This window comes from Geotrypetes seraphini, chromosome 9 (genome assembly GCF_902459505.1).
Source record: "Geotrypetes seraphini chromosome 9, aGeoSer1.1, whole genome shotgun sequence".
NCBI lineage: Eukaryota > Metazoa > Chordata > Amphibia > Gymnophiona > Dermophiidae > Geotrypetes > Geotrypetes seraphini.
The window spans coordinates 169,084,150-169,098,604 of NC_047092.1; the positions used below are offsets into that span (position 1 = coordinate 169,084,150).

The following is a 14,455-nucleotide window of genomic DNA, read 5'->3' on the forward strand; positions in this document are numbered from 1 at the left end:
TCCACAGAGCAGACAACTTCTAAATGGCCCGCATTTCATAGTGACAAAAATTATTTCAATACAAGCTGAATATCTTCAATAAATATAACCGCGTCTGTGCTGTCCAAGGATCCTCCATGAGATGAAGAATCTGAGAAGCTCTTTATCGTTTTCTGCTCCTAGAAACATTAAGGCGATAGCGAGTGAACTTTCCGCTTATCATGCCGTCAGCCACCTCCAGCTGCTTTGCAGAGAGAATCGCGATGTGGGTCTGCAAAATGATATTCATCCACACTCTTAATATCAGAAGTTATATGCCACGTATCTTTTAGTTTTTAGAAACGGGAGAGACCTCATTGTTTCTCAGGAACATTCCTGGGAAACTAACTACGGCAAATACTTCATTGCCATCTTTGGTCTCACAAAACTCCGCTCTAGAACTCACTGTTTCATTTTTCAAGGGATCCTTATTAAATAATTTTTCATAAATATTCAATGTAGTACAAAACTAGGCACTTATCTTAGTAGTTTCTTCCGATATTGCAAAATCACCGCAGTCTGCAGTTTTGTGAGACCAAGGATGTATTTCTCTATGGCAATGAAATATTTGCCATAGTTAAGTTCCCCAGGAATGTTCCTGAGAAACACTGAGGTCTCTCCTGTTTCCACATTTCATAGCATCATTGAATGAAATTGAGTCACGAGGAAGAGATGTCAAACATCCAGGGGTGGATAATTCAGGATACTCTTTATTGATAAATGCAGATGTGGACTCGACACTGACAGTGTTTCTCCATAACAGCCTTTGTCAAGAGTCAGACATAGCAGAATCCTCTGATAAATAATCTTCTCATAAACACAGTAAAGATACAAGCAGCTAGTGCTGAAAGAGTTAACAGTGTGCTAAAAATCCACTTGTGACCGTAGCGATACAGAGGGTCAAAAGTGAAAGGAAGTATTTTACCCATACCTATCACCAGGTCATAAAATGTTTTCCTTCTAAATATTATTTTAGGTGCATAACTTTCAATCACTTTATCCTTTAAACTTTGGGTGAGCTACGTATATATAGGGCTCCTTTTACTAAGGTGTGCTAGTGGTTTTAGCACACGCATAAGATTAGCGTGCCCTAGCAAAAATATTACCGCCTGCTTAAAAGGAGGCGGTAGCGGCTAGCGCGTGGCAATTTCACGCATTATGGCCCTAACGCACCTTTGTAAAAGGAGCCCATAGAGAATCTAAGGGGAAAAGTGGCCTGTGCAAAATTAAAAAAACTAAACTAAACCTTAAGTTTATATACCGCATCATCTCCACGGTTTACAAGAACTTAAAAATGAGAAAGGGTAGGAAAAGGTTTACATAAGTTTATAAGTTGAGTGGAAAAGTAAGGGAAAAAAGAAATTACATGTTAGAGAAGAGCCAGGTTTTTAGTTGCTTGCGGAATAAGTGGAGGGAGCTCAGGTTCCGCAGCGGGATGGTAAGGTCATTCCAGAGACCTGTGATTTTGAATAGAAGTGATTTTCCCAGTTTACCTGCGTGGAGAATAAAAAAAAAAAAAATTAATACATTTTATAAACAAGCCTGAGACGCAGGGCCAGATTATATGGATCTAATGATTAAAAGGAGGTGAAGCCTTCAGACCATTTTGAAATGCTGTGAAGGCTGTAATCTGTGGGAAAATCATAGCCTGAAGCTCAAGAATCAATAAAAAGAAAGTAAAAAACAGGACCTCCCTAGAAAAAAAATAATGAGCGGTTCTGGAATGTACACCTAATGGGAAGCCCTCAGCTGAAATAACACACAAATGGACAATTGTTATGGGAGAAATTAATGCATTATTAGTAGATGAAACAGATTTTTAGATGAAAAAAATCGGCCAATCTTTTTTCTGCCAGAAAGGGGAGAGTTGATAAATTACTGGCTGCACAAGTTAGATGAAGGCAAACTTGATTCCGCATTACTAGAGAGAGTTTGATTCACTAAAGGCCACAAAATTATTAACATGATATAGGGCGTGATTTATAGATTATCACATGCAAACAAGGATATTTCTACAATTACATGCCGACGACGACTACTACTAATTATTTGTAGAGTGCTACCAGACATGCACAGCGCTGTACAGAGTCACAAAGGAGACAGTCCCTGCACGAGGGAGCTTACAATCTTATCAATGAAGACAGATAAACAGGATGACAGAATAGAGGTTACAATTAGAGGGGATGGTTAAACTGCTGGCTAGGGTGGTGAGCAGATGGGCAAAGGGGAGTAGGGTTGTGAATTGAAGGCTGTTTCAAAAAGGTGGGTTTTCAGGGAAGGGGCGTGGCAGACCTCATACACTCATAAAAAGTGCTTGCTTGTACATGGTCTATGTATTTGGATGGGGTGAAATTGGAAATGTGACGTGCACATACATTTTATATACTAAGGGCCATCGAGGTGCACCTAAGTTATGCATGCATCGGGCATAGTCTATAGTAATGCATCTTACTTGTAGGAATATCCCGATTCACCCCCCGGCTAAACCCCCTTTTGAAATTTGCACGCTGCAACGGGTGCATACTTCTTACAGAATTGCCACCTCCCTAGTTGTGCACGTAACTTTTAAATTAGTCCCAATTAGTCAATTATGGGTTTTTCACATGGGATGTTCACATGGGATCTCTAAGGGAGTAAAATCAGAGGGGCGGGAATTTGGAATGGGCAGACTTGGTGGGCTATAGCCCTTTTCTGCCGTCTTTTCTATGTTTCTAATTGCCAGTCATCTGTGCTGATTAAGCCAATTAAGTTGTGGATGTATTTTGGCTACGCGCACCCCCTGGCTACACACTTTAGGTACCATATGCAGAATTTGAGGGCATATGAGTAAATTATTTGTGTGCTGTTGGGGATCCTTCCATGAGCTTTTTTGTCCATAAAGGTACATTGTTGGCCATGCTTCCATTATAAAATAGATTTGTAGAGATGCTGGAATTATAAGAAAGCGAAAGATGTTATTTATACAAATCTGGGGTTCTTATTTGCAAGACTTACATCCTAAGGGCCGTAGTGCGATTTTAAGTTGGATCTCTTAATTGGGCTTTTACTTAGTTAAATGAAGAGAGTATCATTGGGTAGAGAGTACTATAGGGTGGGGAGGGGTGGGAGTGAAGAGGGATGGTAAAGGTTCAAACACATATAGATATAGTGGGGGTTTATTGAAATTGGAATTTGTCTTTTATTATGTATATTATATTATAATAGTTGATGCTTTATTGATGTGCTTTGATGTATTTGCTGTATTTGATGATGTTTGCATCAATAAAAATTGTTTGAATCTAAATTAGATTTGAAATGGAAGCTTTTGGGATTACTTTTATTCAGTGGTGTAGCGAGGGTAGAAGGTGCCCAGGACAGTGACATCCTCCTCAATAAATGAAATCAAATCACCTACCTGGTTACGAAGACAAAATAGTATCCGCTGTATGGAGCGCAATTGACAGCGCGTCATTGTCGTGCGTGCACTTGGCGCGCACATTAGACGGGGCGCAATTGTCCTGCGTGCATTTGTCTGGTCACGGCCGAAACATGGCCCGTGTCGAGTCCATGTCCCACATCATATTTGTTTTATTGTGTCCATCGGACTTTTATCATTCATAAATTGTTAATAAAATGGGGTTGAAGACCAGGCACACTCCGATTTTTTGATCTGGACCTCTGATCTTCAAGAACCTAAATAAAATAGTCCAGAGTCCTTTTAGAACAAGATCTCCCTCTACGCACCTCCAAGGTTGCTAACCCCTAGATTCTATATATGGCTCCCAAATTTGGGTACCAAAATTTGCACGCAGATCAAAGATTCGAACACAAATGAATTAGCTGATAAGTCATTAACTAGCAACAAATTGATGTTAATCAATTGCAGTTAATTGGCATTAATTAGATTGTGCACCTGCATCTTCCTGCATGATATTCTATGTCTCTACGCACCTAAATCCCCCAGCATGCAATTCAGAAGGAGGAATGGCCAGGGACATGGTAGGGGTGTTCCAAAAATGTGTACAGTTATAGACTACTACATTTCTCATGACCAAACGCCAACATTTAAGCTAAGTTTTATGTATATATAAACGCATATGGAAAACATATATTTAGTAAATTCAAGAGAATAGATATTGAAATAAGTAAATTAGTGAAAATAATACGAGACTGTTGAAGATGGTGTAGTGTACTAACCTATGTGTCAAAATTTGCGCCAAGGGTGCACCACTGAGGTCTTAAAAACAGTGCAATCTTTCTAGTGAACTTTGAATTTAAATTTACTATACATTAACAATTGGGCACCGGCATTTATACTGGGTTTCAGCCCAAATTTGGGCACAAAAATAGCCTATAAGCATCATTCTATAAAGAGCGCTCAGCTTGGAGTGCTCTTTATAGAATGCTGCTCCATGGCGATTTTTTGCAGCATCCAATTTTGGAGTCCATTTACTGATTCCAAGTCTAAGGTCCTCCCAAGGAGAATCCCTAACCATGCCATTTCCAAAGGACATTACACAATGTGACACCCTTCAATGAGCCTTCTCTGGAGTAACCCCCAATGCACTCCTCGGACGGCTTCACTCAGCACAAAACTACTTCTACTTCAGGAGGCAGGTGAAGGCCTGGCTCTTCTCCCAAGCCTTTAATGGAGGAAGCAACAAACATGCTTATCACATACACACAGGGCCTGATTCTCGAAACGTACGTCCCGATTGCAGGTGGCGGTAGACATCCTACCACCATTTGGCAACCAATCGGGATGGACATTTAAAAAAAAAAATTGCCATGTTTCGGCAAAATAAAAATGCCTTCTTCAGGGGTCTTTTAGGGTCCTCGGCTGTCTTAAATATAAAAACATAAAAGTGACAAAAAATCCAAGCAGCACAGCTCACAAGACTCCAATGTTTTTATATTTAGGACAGACAACAAAGAAAGGGCGTCCAAAAGTACAACAAAACACACCACCACCCACAAAGGTGAAACTGCCTCCAGAACTCGAATAAAAATTGTACTTTATTGCATAAAATATGGACAAGACGTATGGGTCACAGGTCTTGACCATATTTCATATTTAGGACAGCCAAGGACTCTATAAGACCCCTGAGGAAGGCATTTTTATTTTGCCGAAACACGGTCCGTGTCGGGTCATTATTATTTTATACATATTATTATACATATTATATTATTTTATCCAGGATTTTCATGGCTGTGAGGTATGGGTTCTTTGCAGAGCTGACGCTGGAAGAAGCCCTCAGATTCATTGAGAAAAAGAGCAAACTGCTGACTGGACTCTCTCCAAAGACGCAGCTAAAATCAAGGCCAATATACGGCTTGTGCTAGAGGGCCTGCGTGAGCTACAGGGCCTAAGCGATCTTCCTGAAGAGACACACCAAAACATTTTCTAAGCTGCTGCCTGAAACATTGCCTGGGCAGATGCTCCTGTGATTCTGGAAGAGGAAAAAGACTTCCCTGCCCCTTATTTTACTGCCTGTATGTACCATAGCTGCTATCAGTCATTATTAGGGCACTGTAATGGAGCGGAATTGATTGGGGTTCTCTGGCCTGCTTTTCAGGCCCACCCCAGTTTTCAGCTGCCAGAGCATTCATGTCTAAAGTCTTTATAAAGTGCTAAGCCAATGCTAACAATTTTCTGCTTCAGTTGGGGATAAAAATGCTGATGTTAGTATGTTGATATACAGTCACATTAATAAAACCTGTGGAGGGGCATAATCGAAAGGGACGTTTAAGTCTGTTTATGTCCTTCTCGCAAGCCGTCCAAAGTTAAAAAGAGCTTAAGACACATTTTCGAAAGATACGTCCAACTTTTTTTTCGTTTCGAAAATTGTCTAATTATACGTCCTCCCGATCTGAACTTCCAAGCCACTAAATCGTCCATCTTTATACCACATTTTCGTCCAACTTTCCGTCCAAGTCCAAAACGCCTAGAACAAGCCCTGTTGGACGTGGGAGGGGTCTGTAAAGTGATGGACTGCACACCCAGACATGCCACCTAAACAGTGGGGTACCTTACATGGCACTGCTGTGAACTTTACAAAAAGGATGCCATGGCTTCTCCTCCCTACAGCTCCCTTATAGGTCATGGTAAGCCCCCCAAACCACCTCCAGAATCCCCTAGACCCACTTATCTACCACCCCAATAGCCCTTATGGCTGCAGGAGGCACTTATATGCCAGTACAAAAGGGTTTTGGAGGTGTATAGGGGAGTGCACATGTTTAAGTATCAAAGCAGTGATTACAGGGGCTTATGGGCATGGTCCTCCTCTCCATGGGTCTCTAACCCACCCCCAAGATGGTTTAAGAAGCCACTGTGCAGCACGACTAGGCTTTCCTATGCCAGGCAGCCAGGTGATGATGGTCTGGAGGCTAAATTTTAAAATTGTGATTAAAATTTTTATGGGGGTGGGGGGGTCGGTGATCACTGGGGTAGTGTGTGGGGGTCTGTTTTATGTGTTTGCAGTGCTTATCTGGTGACTTTAGGTGGTTTTTTGTGACTTAGACCATATTTAACATGGTCCAAGTTCCGTCGATCGTGGGCTGTATAACTTTCGGTTATACATGCTGTATGACTAAGTCTATGCCGGCCCACATCCCGCCCAACTCCCGCCCTTGACACGCCTCCCGAAACGCCCCATTAAGTTTTGGTCGTTCAGCAGCACTATGAAGGCCTAGGTTATTTTAGAAATACGTCCAAAACCCAGTTTTATTATCGGCACTTGGATGTTTTTGAGAAATGTTCGTCCAAGTGCCGACTTAGGCCGGTTTTTGGACGTTTTTCTCTTTTGATTATAAGCCCCATAGTATATAAAAACTAAAAAAATAAAAATCATTATTTTATACATTATTTGATTTCTAGCCTGTGGGTCACTTGTGATTGTATACACCTTTTGTGGATTGCTTTTAAGATGATTGTTTTTAAGTTATTTGGACGCTTATTAAACTACAAACTGGTACATCCGATCTTCTGTTCCACAATCTTTTCGTTGTTTTGCAGCTTCATTTGCCTTGTGGAACCTTTTGCTGCTATTTGGATTAAGTTGTATGCCATATCATACTAAGTACTGTGATTTAAATATTTATGCTTTCTGTAATTGTCTATTGCTTATGTCTAGATTGTTCTTGATATGCACTGCTTTGTGTGAATTTATTCAAAAAGGCAATACATAATTCCTAATAAATAAATACTTCCCCCCCCTTTTATATAGAACGGCGAAAATGGTTTTTAGAGACAGCCAGTGTGCTGAATGCTCTGCTTTGCTCCCGACGCCCATAGGAACTCTGAGGCCCTCTTTTACAAAGGCGCACTAAGGGCTCCTTTTACGAAGGTGCGCTAGGGCTTTAACGCGAGGAATAGCGTGCGCTAAATTGCCACAGGCGCTAGCCGCTACCGCTTCCTTTTGAGCAGGCGGTAGTTTTTGGCTAGCTCACGCTAATCTGGTACATATGATAAAATCGCTAGCGCACCTTCGTAAAAGAAGCCCTAAGTGTTTTAGCGCGGATTTAGCACGCAATAAATCAACGTTAAAAAGCTTAGTGCACCTTTGTAAAAGAGGGGGTGAGGGTCAGAGCAGCGCAAAGCATTCAGCGTGCCAGCACTAAAAACCACTTTCACGTTTTTTGTTTTTTTTTAAAGAGGGATAAATATAATATAATATTCCAAAACAGAACATGTAATTTGGCTGTCGATTATTTTTCTTGGTAACATATAGAAGTTAAAATTGCAGCGGAAAAAGATGAATTCTTTAAGGCTCCTTTTATTAAGCGTTTTTAGCGCGTGCAGAATTTTAGCGCACGCTAAACCCACGCTACATGGCTGGAACTAACGCCAGCTCAATGCTGGCATTAGCATCTAGTGTGCGGGGCAATTTTGCGTGCGCTAAGTGCGTGCTAAAACCGCTATCGCAGCTTTGTAAAAGGAGCCCTTGGTGAAGGAAACGATAAACTTTTATAGAAGACGAATGCCCGTGAGTGTTCATCTTTGCAGTCCTTTATTTTTACTGGCTCCTCCCATAGTAAATGTCCTGAAATGCATAACAGTTACATTATACAAAGCATTTAAAAGAAAGTACCTCAACTTGGCGATTATTTCAAAATAAGAATACAAAAAAAAAAATAAAAGGTAAATCTGGTCCCTCATTGAAGGGCAAAATAACTAAATACAGTCTGTTATTCCTTTTTTTCAAACATAAGTTTGGAACACTTCATTTTACAAATAGGATTAACATGAACGTAACATCACAGAAGCTTGCAGACAATCGGCATAAAATAGAGTACACTTTTAATCAGAAGAATCATGCTTTGATGAAAAAAATTATAATTGTTTGTACATTTGAATCAATTCATTGTATTACAAATAAAACCCCCTAAGTCACATCTATTCATTATTCCATTCCATTAACAGGAATAAAACAAAAAGGAATGTAAGAAACTTCAGAACACTATTTGGCACTTGCTTTACACACACTTCGGAAATTTCTAGAAGTCCGTGAGTGCCCGAGATATTATAACCTAGCAGAGAACTTGAACAGTGCTATTTGTAAATCAACAAATAATTGCTCACTAGCAAATAAATACAATATGCAAAAACAAAAAAAAATATTACAGAAAAATTAGCTGATATGATTGTCTAAAATTAAAAAGTAATTACATGTATTTGGTGAACATTTAACCTTATGACAAATTAGTGGTACTAGTGTAGCGAAATTCCTTGGATGATCTAACCTCTGAGTACTGACCATGGTTTACAATACACGCAACACCTTTTTTGTGATTTTTTTTTTCCATATTATTTTTATTCACAAAACTATTAAGAAGACATGATTAAGGAAAGGACAAAATATTCCCTGTTACTGGTTTCTACATTTAACTGATAATGTCCAACTTTCGGTATCTACTTCAGTTGTCAAAGGGTTAAAATACACGGACTTGAAATGATGAAAATTTGTACATAAAAGCAACTGTCCTCAATTCTGTGTCAAATTACTGTTTACAAAAAATATTTCGTATTTATTTTAAGGAGTGCTAATATGTGTGTTCACACAATCTCAACGTCCTCTCCAACTCCAAACTAGGAAAACCGGAAGACTGTTTGTGGCCACCAAAGTCTGAGTTTCCACCGAAACATTTCTCCTTCAGTCATATTGTTCCTCCAGTAGTCAGCAGCTGCCTTTGCTGTGCAAAACAAAACGATAATAAATAGTTTCTTTTTATTTTAAAAGTTATTCAGTTTAAGGTCATCGCCTTCGAGTGACCCTGCAGATTTATAAGGCATTCTGCTCCGCAGTCTTTGAACAGTCAAATGTGAACAAGTCATGCTGCTGGTTGGACTCGGTCCCATTTCAGGTAACGTCTCATAGTGTCATACATGGCTCATGGACTGGATGGCACCAGATTCCGCAGCCACTCTTGCCATACTGTGCCACACGGTGCTGGGATTGAGCGATGCGGGATGGAGGGACTCCTTTTCGGACAGTGACAACATCATGGCGTACGCCTGAAGAAAGAGAAATAGAGACTTTGCTGAAGAATGTCAACAGGAGAAGACTAGTTCTTAATGACAAGAGTAATTATTCCTTTTCCAGCCAGAGAGCCAAAGTGATAATTTCACTGAGGAATCTCTCTCATCCTGAAGACCTACTCTCAAACTTCCTTCACTCTTAGTCAATCATGTTACACCTCTCCTAATAAAGGCACACTGGCTCCCTAGAACCCACAGAATCACTAATAATAAAACCCTAAGCGCGCATGCACACTCCTACCTGCGTGATCCGTGCTCTGTAGCTCCGTGGCTTTGCATGTACAGTAGAAGGAGTCAGCGATGGTTTCTTCTGCGCATGCGGAAGCACCTGAAGCAGGGACACATGGAGGCGACTCTCCCCTCCTGCCCTCACTCCGTTTAACACAGCGCAGCCCGCGGTCTGGCCGGCTCCCTTACAGTCCCTTGCCAAAGTTATTTTTAAGTTCAATGCCGCCGCCACCGCAGCTCCTCTCATAAGCCACACCTGCGTCGGAAGCCTCTCTGACATCACGTCAGAAAGAAGACTTCAGACGCAGGCGTGGATCGTGAGAGGAGCCGCAGCGGCAGTTTTAAACTCAAAAATAACTTCGGCAAGGGACTGTAAGGGAGCCGGCCAGAAACAAACAGAAATGCTGCTGCACAAGGAAGTGGAGGGGGAGGGAATGCTGCTGCACAGGGAAGTGGGGTAGGGGTGGGAAATGCTGCTGCACAAGGAAATGGAGGGGGATGGAATGCTGCTGCTGCACAGGGAAGTGGGGGGGGGAGGGAAATGCTGCTGGTGAGAAAAGGGGGCTGGGGCTGGAAGCTGAAAGGGAAAAAGATGGGCGAAGGAGGCTGGGGGGGGTAAAAATGGGTTTGGAGCTGGGGCTGAAAATAGGGGACATGTGAGGGAAGGAGGCTTTACTAGCACCCGTTAATGTAACGGGCTTAAACACTAGTAACATATAAAACCTTACTCCTTAAGTTCAAAGCTCGTTACTCTAACCTCCCAGAATTCCTGAATAGTGTTCTCATCCCTTATATTCTGTCAAGAACTCTCAGATCACGCTCTCAACGCATTTTAACCATTCCTTCAATTCGACTTCTTAGCGTAACAAGAACAACAATTTTCTCTGTTACAGCTCCTACAATTTGGAATGCAATGCCCCCGGAACTACGGGAAGAGACAGTCTTAGAACGTTTCAAAGGCAAATTAAAAGCATATCTATTCAAAGATGCTTACAACCTATAACCTTCTTCTTCAATCTCTGCTCAAAGGCAGGAGCCCCTCCCCACCTATTGTACAATCCTTAAGTGGCTTCCTTTACTATCTGACTTGTATTTTTTCCCCCCATTACCCTTCATTTCCGTGCTTTGGTTGGTTTTTTGTCTACCACCCAAACTCATAATTTTTAATATGTACACTGCTTAGAAACTTGATGGGTGGTTTATCAAATTTGATAAAACTCATGAAAAAAAATAAGGGATTATATCAATTAAAGAGTGCTAGTTAATTAGTGTATCCAGATTCTATAAATGGCACCTAAATCAGTAGGCGCCTAGGAAAATCACACCTACCGCATATCAATCAAAGTTAGATACCGTTTGTAGATCTGATCCTAGCAGCGTCTAAATTAACTTAGGTGCCAATAGGCATGAACAACTTAGGTGCAGGTATATTAAGCCAGGATTTCTTGGTCTAAAATACCAGCACCTAAGGTAAGCGCCTAACTGAATCTATGCCAAAATCCTGCCTACTTGCCGGTAGGCTCCTCAGTGTAGACGCCTACATTGACGTAGTAGGTGCCTACCAAGTTAGGAGCCTACCAGCTCCTTAATTTTTTTTAGTCATTTTAAAATTGGTTTTGAATGGCGCTTTCAATTATCAGCACCAATTAAGTCAATTAAAATAAACTTAAGTTAGCGCATAGAGCAGTAGGTGCCCCTATCTAGGTGCCTTTTTATAGAATCAGGGCCTTAGTGCCTCCTAAATAGGAGATGGTAAGTGTTCCTCCATGAAATTTGTTTTCCGGTTACGAACATTAGAACACAACCTGAAAGAGAAATACAAGTAATTGCTCTGCTTCCTGAACACAGTAAAAATGGGCTTAGCGCATGGGATATTCCTGCGTTAGCATGCGCTAAGCCCATTTACTAGTGTAAATGTGAGACATGTGAGACATTCCAAAAATGAAGAAGAAGAATGTGTGAAATGAACCAGAAAAAACCCTGAAAATTGGAGGGGGGGGGGAAACAATTAAACCAACATGATTTTTCCAAGCACACCCCTACTAATTTCTGCAGTAAACATACGAGTGCAGCAATTCCCACATGTAACAGCAAGGGGTCCTTTTACTAAGGCGCACTAAACAATTTAGCGTGCGCTGATACAGTGCGCGCTAAATTGGTTAGCGCGCCTTAGTTAAAGGCCCCCTTAGCAAATAGGCCCCCGATGGTGTTCATTGAGTGTGATACCTGTGACTTAGTCCTCCGGTATAACGGTTGTTTTAGGTCCCCCGATAAGTGCGATGCTGTAAAAGCTGCCAGCTCAGCTTCACTGTATTGGTTCTCTTCTGTCGTCCTCATTTTGAGACTATCTGTGAAGTGCCTTATATGATCCAGGGCAGAAAGTCCAGTTTTATATTCTTCATCTTTAAACCTAACCCCACCCGAAAAAAAAAATTCAAAATTCATATAAATGGTTATATGTAGTAAGAGTAAAATACACGAATCTTCAAAGTATAAAATCCAAGACAACAATCCCTTAAAAATAGATGAAAAAATAGGAGAGTCTAACCAAATAACCTTCTAATTAGAGAATGATACGGTGACAAAATTCATCACCATTCCCGTCCCCGCGGATAACCGCGGGAAATAATCCCATGTCATATTCTAGTGTCTATTTCAACCTCAGTCCTTCTACGCCAGCATTGTTCAAAGCAAAGTTCGAGGGTCAGTGGTTGTGGCCATTCATACTCTGATTCTTATGTGAGCCAAGGATAATGAAGCCATTGTGACATCACTGATGTGATTGGTTCTTAGGCACTGGTGGAATGAGGCATTATGACATCACAATATCTGCTCTGGATACCAGAGACTGTCATTCTCAACCTCAGTCCTTCGACACCAGCATTCTTCAAAGCAAAGCTTGAGGGTCAGTGGTTGTGGCCATTCATACTCTGATTCTTCCCTCTCTCCTTAAGGAATGACATGAAGATGGTTTCCCGCGGTTAGACGCGGGGACGGGAACGGTGATGAATTTTGTCACCGTGTCATTCTCTACTTCTAATATAGCCTTCTAAATCTTACAAGGTTTAATGTGACCGAAAGAGCTCAAGTGTTCACAGCTTTCTGGGGAAGTAGACCTGCCCTGATTGCTTGATGTGAACTATCACTGGTCTTATTTGCCTTTATTTTGTTTGAAACACTCTTTTTTTTGTATTTTTTGATTATATAATTCAAAATCACTGAGCTCTGGAACAACCTAACCTCCCCTTTTCGGAACTTGAGCTCTCTCCAAGTTTTCCGCAATCATCTGAAAACCTGGCTTTTCTCAAAAAAATGTAAGACTCCCTCCAACTTAGGAATCAAGGAAACTCTTATATCTTGGCATCCCAAGTCCTCTAAATTTTCTTCACACTTCTACCTCTAACCCTCTGTTGTATGTAGTTCCTTCCTATTTTTCCTACTGTAAACCGCGTCGAGCTCTACGAATGTGGAGATGATGCGGTATACAAACCTAAGGATTAGATTAGATTAGATCTAAAAGTGATAATTCTTTGTAATTCATCTAATAATTGTAGCATTAGAAATCTATCAGCTAGCTCTCATGTTCATGTACAATTACTCTTAAAACTCATAGTACTTAGCTTGTATAGCCTAACGAGGATAACTAGGAATTCCAATCTATTTGCTTGTCTAAAAATTACTGGCTGCAGATCTAAGACTTTTTTGGATAGTTCTCTTGCATTTCAAGCAAGTAAGCAGCAGTCCTGGTGGGGTAATTGTATTGGTGGAGTTATGCTGTCTTATGGTGCATTTCAAAAAAGTAATTAAGTCAGCGTTGTTTGATAAATTCATTTCCTAAATGTGGATATTACTGTTAACAAAACTTTTACATTGAACATATTTAAGAAACTTGGTGTATCTTAACTATTTGTATTTCACTGATTGTCCCAGCCTTCTTCTGTGTAAACCGCCTAGAAATTGTTTGATTATGGCGGTATAGAAGAATAAAATTATGTTATATACACATTAAACCTTGTAAGATTTAGAAGACTATATTAGAAGGTTTTTTGGGTTAGACTCTCCTATTTTTCATATACATCACAAACAGGAAAGGTGCTCATCCTCAGGAAAGATCTCTGCTACGAGGTTGTTGCCCCATCTGGACTGAAGATTATAATAACCTTCGTCCTTCATTAATGGGTCATGTTCTAAGAGTTTGTTGAACAACAATCTAGAAGAACCTTGGAGCTCTAGTACAGTTTATTGGAGGAAACGTTTAAATCGTGTGTATGACGTACGAGGTTCTCGGCTAAGCTGAAGAGTGAAGATCAGGAGATTAACACAGAGGACTCTGCAAGTGGCCATTCGTTCACTGGAGAAAGCACTTTCTAAGTGCATTTGTAGAAGTTTTGGGTGTAGCAAGATAGTTTAAAGAAGAAGTGCAAATTCTGTACATGAATGGGGGAGGGGGGCGCAACTGGCTTTACTTGGATACAGACTGGATGAAGGAGTAGGGGCTGGGGTGTTAATGACTGGCTTGAAGTGGTGAGGATAGGGCCTAGAGATCGGCTGACTGGCATGTTAGGCTGGGGACTAGCTAACTGGTTTGTGAGGGTGTAAGAATTGGGAGGTATCTAAATAGCTTGTAGGGGGTGGTAGGGGCTTGGTTTGGGCTGATTGTCTGACTGAGGCATGGGCTAGGGATGTTGACTG

At 40.9% G+C, this 14,455-nt stretch overlaps 1 protein-coding gene across 5 annotated transcripts in view; it reads right to left on the reverse strand.

Moving 5' to 3' along the window:
* Positions 1–7,987: 7,987 nt before the first annotated feature.
* The window catches only part of MECOM (MDS1 and EVI1 complex locus), a 759,237-nt gene continuing 752,769 nt past the window's right edge, over positions 7,988–14,455 (reverse strand). For all 5 annotated transcript variants that reach the window (XM_033957747.1, XM_033957746.1, XM_033957745.1 and 2 more), the window contains 2 exons: positions 11,990–12,173; positions 7,988–9,511 (listed from right to left, as the gene is read on the reverse strand). In XM_033957747.1, coding sequence (XP_033813638.1) covers positions 9,377–9,511; positions 11,990–12,173 — 319 coding nt within the window. In that variant the 3' untranslated portion in view covers positions 7,988–9,376. The remainder of the gene's footprint in view (positions 9,512–11,989; positions 12,174–14,455) is intronic.